We start from the raw sequence: 9,455 nt of genomic DNA, 5'->3' as shown, positions 1-9,455 counted from the left end.
ATACTTGTCAGATCTATCGCATAGTATAAGGAGAGAGCCTCTGCATCTTTTCAAGACTTTATACTCCACTGACACACATTTTTTCAACATAGGTATTTTAACTGAGAATAGCTGAATTCTGAAAACTGTAATTTAAAATACATGTTATTTTAATATTTTAAAGGTACTTGTGTTTTATTCTTCTTTATAAAAGTAAAAATTCATCTCCACATACTTAAAATGACAGAAAGTTATATTTCCCTTCTCTCAGGAAGCCATTTCAAAATAATATAGAACTGATTTGCAAAACCTGTTTAACCCACTGTTTTCTACTGTGCCTGAAGTACTGTATGTGCTACACATGAAAGACTCATTAAGAAGAGCTTTTGCTACTGTCTTATTAAATAAGCCTTGGTGCATAAAATAACATGCAACATATGTATTTGAGACACTCCATATTACGAAAATTACCAAACTCCTTAAAAACTTAAAAAACACTCAGCCTACAACCGGTTATGCATTTGATATCTCAAATAGTAAAACCTAAAAATCTTAGTAGTTTGCTTTAGTTGCTTTTCTATTATACATAAAGAAAGAGGTATGATCTCATGGTCTGAGTATGAACCTGGAAATCAAAATGTCTTACATAATCATTTGCCAAACCACACTATGGGAACTAACCAAATTGTACCAGCCTTCCTCCAGTACAAAGGAGATAAATTAATTTACACTGAGTTGATCAAATGTATTTGGTTAACAAAGAATACCTAATACATTTGGCTTCTGGGAGTGAGTTTTAGAGAGCAGTAAAGCCCATGTTTAGCTACATACTAAAACCAATTGAAATGGCATTGCTAGTTACTGAGAAACTCATTAATTCAATATTTTTACTACTGGACAATTTATCCAGTCTTGCTAGAGAATGGTATCAGGTAAAATAGAAACCAAAGGACATTAATAATTATAAGAAATAAGTATCCAATTCTCCCTAGGCAAACAGAACTTGCACAACTGAATTTGTAAAAATTATGTATATAATTTGTAACATTATACTGAAGTAAAACACAGACTAGTGATAAAAAAAATTTATAGGCTGGCCAAGGCCACTGACCAATCAAAAAAAAAATGCTAAAAGTCAGGAATTTTTAATAGGGAGTTATAACTTACCAGCTTCTCAAATGACAGAAGACTTGACAGAAGTCTTGAGAGACAGAGGACTGAAGTCTGTATATATACTGCTCTGGCAGTTTAATTGAATCAAGATATTTAAAGATGCACAGTCAGGAAAACCGGATAAAGTGCAAAAAGGAATCTGTAAACTATCAAAGAAAATATTACGAATGGCTTTACCTTAGCTTTTTAATCCATTTAAATTCTCCACTTGGGTGTTTTTATACATTTTAGAATAAAAACTAACATTCAAAAAGACACTTCTAAGTTTTTTCAGGCGCCAAGTGACATGAGCTTTTTCTTTAAATCAACAGTCTAGCATTTATAGTCAAATAAATGGAGAAGAAAAAGTTAGAAGATGAACACCTAAGGGATATTAAGTATATGCTGCACTCAAACATTCAATTCTGTTTGCTATGCTTTTTAGAGAAATACCTTCATATAAGCTTTCAACACAAAATTAATCATGCTTTCTAGCAGGCCATTATGAAAAAACACTACCATGAGAGGTAAAAACCAAAACACTGAAAAACAGGCATTGCAAAACAGAGTCTAACTAGAAGACTATTATTTTAACATGATGTCTTCCCAATCTCTCATGCTTGCCATGCAATTATCGCAATTAACTCTGCATTCCTTGGAAAAAGTTATCGATACATAAATGTCAAAAAATTATCAATTCTTAATGTATGAATTGCCTTCTCCTTCTTGCAAGAGGATGGCTACTTCTGGGATTTTTTGTAGAAAAGCTTTAATGTTGTTTGCCAAATCCGTCCTTTCATCTTCCATCAGCATCTGCAGTCAACTACTGCTTTGGTCAAAGGGTCCAGTGTTTTCTTTTAATTTTAAGAGAGGAGGCACAAACTCAGAGAAAAGAGTTGTAAGTCCTGCAGTTTCAAATTCCTTTTGTAGCTCATCCAGTGTTGAATATTCTTTGACTTCAAACGTCTGAAACCTACATTGTAAAAAGGAAACTCATGAATATGCCTAGATTTGTCAGAATGTAATTATCGATTCTGTTACTTTTCTATCCACAACAGTACTAAATTATACCTTTTATGCTGTGACTGTACTTTTGTCTCACACAGTACACTAATCATTTTCTCTTTGCATTTCTTTCCGCTTGAGTCCACATCTACCTTAGAAGTTTTCTGAAGAATTAAGTACTCCTGAATGACAAAAAAGAACAAAATATTAAATGTCACCTAGTATCTTTGAAGTTTAGTAAAATGCAAAAATCCATATGAAACACAGAGATTTCTTTCAGAACATAGCAATCTAACTTTGAAAGTGCCCATCCCATCCCAGAAAGTGCACGACTGTTTCTATTCATCAGCTTGAAGTTAAGCGCAGTCTTAAGTGATCTAGACAACATGAGTTTGAAAAGCCTAAACATTCTCCTCCAATATCACCACAAAAACCTGCCTAATGTACTGGGAAGTTCATAAGTACAGACAAGAAGTTCAAAACCCGGGTGTGCACTAGGAGCACCATGTTGCCTAAGTCAAGTAAAGAGACAGTAATGAGCTAGAAATATGTCTGTTACTAATTTCTCATCACAAATTTTCTGTTTTCTGGGGCATTTGGGAAATACAGGAGACTGAACCTAGGCATATTACAGTCATGAAACACAGGAAATGCAAGGGTATAATTACAGTGGGAAGCAAAGCAATACAGGCCACAGGTCTACAGGTATCACTGGTTTCTTTCTCACAGAATACCTTATTTTTCTTAAATACAGAATAAAGTTGTTGGGCCTTCCTACCCTCCTAATGATCAATCTGCTTCCAAAATTGTTAATCTTAGAAAAACACACACAAAATATTCAGACACATAGGTTTCAGTGGTAAATCGATAGAACTAGTCAACATTCATTGTTTCTGCACCTTAATGTTGCTCCTGTCACCCTGAAGAAGAATCAGTATTATCTTGCCCATGAACATCAGTCTTCCAGTCAGCCTTAGATCTGAAGCCCATTTTTCCACAGTTTTGACGTACTTTGCCTTTGCTCTCATGTGATCTAAATGCAAGAAGAGCATCCAGATACCATCCTCTGTACTTGTTCTTTTTGACAAAGCAGTTTTTTCCTTGCAAACTGTTGCTGATTGCTTAATAACATATTTAAGATGCTGCTGTATCCAAAGAATCAGATCATGTACCATGGGTTCAGGAAGATGCTTCTTTGCTTGTTCAAGTAATTTATCTTTCACGTCCATACACTGGGCCCTTGTAAGCTGGTCTGAGTTAACAGAAATATCTGGTAGAGTTGATGGATAATTGACTGGTAAATGAAATAACAGCTTTAAAAGTACATCTGTATCCAGCAGTTCCTTCACACTGATTTGAATTCTAAATGTGATTCCATGAGTCTCTGGAAAGTATCAAAAAATAAACATTAATAGTTTGTTTGAAGTTGAAATACATATATATTATTAAGTCATGTTATTTTCTTTAACAATTCAACTCAAATGACTGCCATTCTATATAAAATAAGGGGTGTGGGGGTTTTGCAGAGTGGGGGGGTTGCAACCAATGGCTCAAGCTATACTTGCAGGGACTCTTGAAATGAAACACTTCCATATCATACTAGAAGGAAAGTTATTAACACATTCTAAAAAGTATTCACACCTTTTGGCTCTTTCAGAGTCTAGACAAGCCAGTAAAAAAGAACTGTCTCTCTTAAAAACAGGTAAGTCAGGTTCTACAGCTCAACAGCAGCAAGTACAACTGAAAATAGAGACTTTTCTGGATGGACTCAGCACTGCCCTAACTTTGCTCCTAGAGAAATCTGTAAGACTTCTAACATCAATACCAGCATGAGGCAAATAGATTTGTACTGAGTATTTTTTAAGACAACCATTCAAAAGTAGTTCCACACTAAAGAGAGACATGGAAAGAAAAAAGTCAGATTCTTTGTCCCCTACAACTTTCAGAGAAAATATGCTTAATTCTTTTCTGCCAACTTCTCTACATTTACAACAGTTGGATTGACATAATGAAAACATCTCTGTTGTACATCTGCCCCTAGGTGCTACATACATATATATATATATGTGCATATACTTATATAAATGTATCTGTATATATCTGCGTATCTACTCAAAACTTGTTGTTGGTCTACTTTAGAACTGAATTATTTTCAGAGTGAAAAGGATAGATACAGTATGCAGCAGGAGGGGCAGAAGACCACATCTTCCTGACAAATGACATAATCAAAGACACTGAATATGAAAGTTATGTACAGTAATTCCTGCAATAAAACCTTTCTGACTAAAACATGTTTCACAGAAAAACAATACAAAACTTCATAAAGTGAAAAGCGAGGACAAAGACCTAACCTACTTTTGCTCCATGAAGAAAGAGGGTATCAGATAAAAGATGATCTTCTTAGATGGTCTCTGCTTCACCCCTTTGACATGTTCTAAACACTTCACACCTTTTCTTTAAAAAATTGCTAAAATGTCAGGTTGATTCATACTATGAGGGCAGAAGCCAGATTTAAAAGGCAGATTAGAACAGAGCTGAGTTTCAGAGGAGCTCTTTTGAAGTGACTTGCCTTCTTCTCCCCCTGCCTTATCTTATCTTCCTTTACATGACAGTCAGTTGAATTATCTTTGATTAGTATTTCTGATGCTGCTAACCAACCTCAGTGCTTTCTATGATTTTATATTTGAACCCTACTAAGTAAGTGAAAGAACCTAAAAGTGACCTGGACAGACAGAAGCACTTTAGAGAGCTTAGCCAAGCAAGGGCTTGTTTCCAAACCTCCTTCCTGGGTCATACGAAGAACTCTCTAGCTCAGAACAGTCACAAAATAGAACAGGCAAACCTCCCAGACCCAGTAATAAAACTCTAGCATTACTATAAAGAAGTCTCCAAACATCTACAAACCATCACTACCTAAATAGTCAAATCCAGTGAATTAAATTAAATTACACCCAACCATGCTCATACCTACAGACACTACATATCATAGCTTCATTCCCTGCCAACATAAGTTGGTCTCCAGTCGTCTAAGACACTATGAAAGGTTCAAGACTATTTTTAAGGCAATTTTATTCCTCAGAAATGCACCAGCCTTGGAAGAGACTCCAGTCTCCACAGCGCCCATCTGGCAGCACACGGCCCTCGCTCAAGCCTCCCTGTTCCAATCTCTGTCTTCTGCTGCCCTGACAAACGTTTCTTACTGGGCACCAGCAACAATAGCTCCTCTGCCATTACGCTAGGCTCGGTACACAACCACACACACAAGAAGAAAGGCCTGCACTGCACCTCCTGGGGCCGCCAGCATCCTCTTGGCCGCCATGGAGGGCTTCCGCACACACCTGAGCATTGCACTGCACGCAGACAGTGCCTGCCAACCCGTCTCCCTCCAGCTGCCTCTTACACAGGGCAGCCCCACCAGGTACGCGGCCAGCTGCAAGCAAGCTGCATTTGGCTGAAGCCTATTAAAGTTAATATACTCCTGCCCGTGAATCACTTTATTTTAAACTATGTTGTCAAGAAATTTAAAAATGCACAGCTTACAAATGAGTTGAAGAATGCTACTCTGTTGCCAGCTTAATTACAGCAACAGAAAAACATCTTACCTTTCTGATAATCCTCCTAGTTTTTTTTCACTAGCTTGTCATAACAGATCTCACCAACTCAGAAGTAACTGCAGCATAAACAGACAGGCCAACTTTGTCCCTTCGGCAAGGGCCTCCTGCTGCAGTGATCATATTCTTAAGCCTGCAACAATCTCACACCTATCCCTGTGATGATGAACTAATCCGAAGGAAGCGGTGCAGCCTCGCATCCCAAGGTGTCTCACCCTGAGCCATCGTAAAAAGCCCAGCTGTGCTCATTTACATCTGCTTCAGACTTACTTCTAAAAAGAAGAATTGGTTCAAAACATTTGTGGGGCTACAGTGTCTAAAGTTTATTTAAACATTCCAGCATCCATTTTCTGCACCAGCGCTGCAGACGGCTGGCAGAACAAAGAGCAAACCACCATTGCCCTGTATAACAATGCTCTAAAGAAATATTTCCTTTGTTTGCACACACTACAAGGTCTGAGTTGTCTTCATAGCGAAATGGTGATTATTTCTGAAATAAAAGGTTGGGTATGACCGTTCTGCTGGCATTTAATGTGCTAATGAGACTAAACTCAATACATGTTAACTCATTTTCCCCCATAGCTGCATGCTTATCAGTATATTTAGCTCTAGCATACTTCAGATTTTTTCTTATGTTCCACGTCAACCAGATATCCCCCTCCTCTCCTGCCCAAAGGCACTTTATGCAACACATGCAGTCTATTTTTAAATTCAGAAAATGGCACCTACTAATGTACAAGCTTAGAATATATAAATATATTTTTATAGCATGCTTGGTGAGCAAACCAGAAGAGAACAGATTAACAAGTAAATTATGGATTTCTATCTGTAACGCTAACCTTTATAAATAGATATGTAAGGTAAAAAAGATATGCTGTAATTAGTTTATTTAAATTCATCAACACATTGGTTTTGATAAAAACATATTTTACATTCTGAATACTTCATTGTTAAATTCCAGAAAGCCAAAGTTTTTAGCATACCAAGATACCTGCAAAAGCACTTTCTTACATTCCTCAAAACCATAAATCCCCAATGGCCTCCTTTTTGATCCTGTGGATCTACACGCAAATCACTCTTAATGTATTAGAGATAGCATAACATAACAGTCTTACTGGAAGTTACTTCTGTGCACCATTTGTCAACGATAATTTATATGGTTTGAAGAGATAAAGCAAATGTAAGCTAATGAATACAGCAAAAGTTAATTGTATACAAACTAAGGGATTCTGTAGCTCCAACATAAAAGAGAAGTAAATTCCCAAAGTAAGAAAACTACCAGTAATCATTGTTGTAAATAATCTTTTCAATTCTAGCAGAAAACGATGGAAATCAAGCAGATATGCATGATCCTAACATATCATGAACATAGCCTGGCTAAAGGCCCTGCAAGGTCACATAACATCAATATAAATATAACAGCCTGTTCCCATTGTGCTCTTGTGGTGCTTCACTTTATGTTCCAAAAGCTTTTTAAGCCTTTTACATCCTGGTAACTTATAAACACAAAATCATTTTTCTGTATGTGAAGCACAGAAGGATGTGCGAATAATTCTCTAACAGATTTGGAGGAACAGACATGCATATGCAATGTTCAGATACGCTCACATTTTTTTAAATAAACATCTGTTAAGCCTGGATCCTGTATTTTCAAACTATGCCTGAAATAACATTCCTGAACTTTTTGACTTTAAGAAAATAAAACTCAGTTGAAACACTTCATCAATAGTATTTTAAAAATACAACTCTACATACCAATCAAAAAAATAAAATGGCAGAATTACCTGCCTACACTGGAGCAAAAGGTGTGTCATGCAGATCTAGACACAAAACAATTCTGCTTTTAGATTACCACAGTTAACTGTGCTCCACGCAGACACTAATGTCTTCATCCCTCTGAGGCTGTCTACACACAAAGTCCTCTTTTCAAATAACCACCTGCTGTTCTGTGCAAATCTATTTCAACAACTATTTTCAAATAAAAATTTGAGGTTTATTCAATTAATTTCTTAGTAACTTTTTAGCTAAATCGAGTCATTCTAGAGCAGCCACGTGTAATTTCACACCAAAGCAGCACAAAGTTGTTTTCACAGAATCACAGAATAGTTGAGGTTGGCAGGGACCTCTGGAGATCATCTTGTCCAACCTCCCTGCTCAAGCAGGGTCACCTACAGCAGGCTGCCCAGGGCAATGTCCAGACGACTTTTTAATATCTCCAAGGACGGAGACTCCACCACCTCTCTGGGCAACCTGTTCCAGTGCTCGGTCACCCTCACAGTTAAAAGCGTTTCCTCATCAATCCCAGTTATTTTGGGCTGAATACATAGGCAGACAAAATCTGATGGCAGGCCACTAGATCATTTTTAATAGCATTCTCCAGGACTTTACTGCAGTCCAAACAGCAGGAAGCTGCTTGCTGTCTGTCACTCCACTGGGGAGCTGGGCAGCACGCTGCAATAGCTCCCAGGACACCAGGGAACAGTAAGTGATACAGAATATATGCATATTCTGTGTGTTTGTGTGTGCATATATCTATTTCCAACAAATAGATAGGAGAGTTGTCACATCTGTGGTAGGCACTAAGCAAAATTTACTTATGCTCTGGATCTGAAGAGACATGCAACACTTGCATATCCCACCTGATGCTTTCTTTAAGCGTTATAGTAACTGCTGTTGTACACTGGAACTACTGAGATTTATTCTCCCTTGCTGAAGGAGCGTCTTCACAGCACTGTGACGGCACAGACTGATAAAGGTCATCTCTTAAAAATTATGTTCTTAGCAGCAGCCACCATGGCTGGTGCAGAAAACATGGAGTAAAGATGTCTACACTTACTGCGTTCCTAGCCTACAGCATCCAGCAGCTGATGGGAGCATGCACTACAAATCTCACCTTCCCACTCGCAGCAAACATGAAAGACTAGTCTTGGTACCCTGTAAAACCTACAGCCATACACATATTGCTGAAGCTGGAGACCATTCGGCACATCACAAGGACCAGATTATTACTGTACACCCAGAAGACAGAGATGACCCAAGGCTTCTCATGCATAGCAACAGCTGCACCCCTGTTAAATATTACAGGATAAATACCTGGTCTTGTTACACGTATGAGACGCAACTGCTTATTTACCTAAATCGCAGCCAGCCCATTCCCACTGCTGCCCTTTGCCTACTGCAAGTTTCTGCACGCACTACAAACAGCTGTAATTAAGAACGTCGCTAATTATAAACGAGTAAGACCCGCTACAGTTTGTCCCCTGCTGAGGCCAGCAGCAAAGACACGCGGCAGGCCAGCGACAGGCGAGAAGGCACCCATCTTTAGCGCTGCCGATAATAGCAAGCGATTAAGCCGGTGACTGCCCCACCGGTGGCAGAGCCCCACCGTGAGCGGCCCCGGAGCGCCTCCTCTCGGGGCCGGGCCGGGGGTAGCGCGCCCGGGGCACGGCCGCGCTGCCGGTGCGGAGCAGCGGGAAGAGCCCCGTCTGAGGCGGCGCCGCCGCGCCGGGTCTCGCTCGGGCAGCGCGGCGAGACCCCGCCGAGCGGAGCGACCCGCGGCTCTCGGCAGAGGAGCGCGGCCGCCTTCACCTGAGACCGCCAGCACCTCGCAGGCGTCCGGCTCGCAGTAGATGGCGGCGAGAGCCGAGAGCTCCTCCAGCGCCGGCTCCAACATGGCCGCGGCTGCGGGCGCGGGCCGGGGCGGCGGCG

General features: G+C 39.6%; 1 protein-coding gene across 1 annotated transcript; it reads right to left on the bottom strand.

The window, feature by feature from the left end:
• Positions 1-234: 234 nt before the first annotated feature.
• Positions 235-9,422, bottom strand: RWDD3 (RWD domain containing 3). Its single transcript, XM_010582670.1, has 4 exons — positions 9,336-9,422; positions 3,036-3,520; positions 2,203-2,318; positions 235-2,104 (listed from the first exon to the last, which is right to left on the bottom strand). Exons 1-4 carry the CDS (start codon positions 9,418-9,420, stop codon positions 1,951-1,953), a joined length of 840 nt encoding a protein of 279 aa, XP_010580972.1. The 5' UTR covers positions 9,421-9,422; the 3' UTR covers positions 235-1,950.
• Positions 9,423-9,455: the final 33 nt, after the last annotated feature.

This window comes from Haliaeetus leucocephalus, unplaced genomic scaffold, assembly GCF_000737465.1.
Source record: "Haliaeetus leucocephalus isolate CR32 unplaced genomic scaffold, Haliaeetus_leucocephalus-4.0 Scaffold848, whole genome shotgun sequence".
Lineage (NCBI taxonomy): Eukaryota > Metazoa > Chordata > Aves > Accipitriformes > Accipitridae > Haliaeetus > Haliaeetus leucocephalus.
This window is presented reverse-complemented; position numbering and strand designations above follow the sequence as displayed.

Coding starts and splice junctions, on each gene's coding strand:
- RWDD3 (XM_010582670.1), bottom strand. CDS start 9,420: ATGTTGGAGCCGGCGCTGGAGGAGCTCTCGGCTCTCGCCGCCATCTAC. Junction 2,319..3,035: donor GTGACAGGAGCAACATTAAG/GTGCAGAAACAA, acceptor TTTGTCATTCAG/GAGTACTTAATTCTTCAGAA. Junction 2,105..2,202: donor GTACAGTCACAGCATAAAAG/GTATAATTTAGT, acceptor TTTACAATGTAG/GTTTCAGACGTTTGAAGTCA.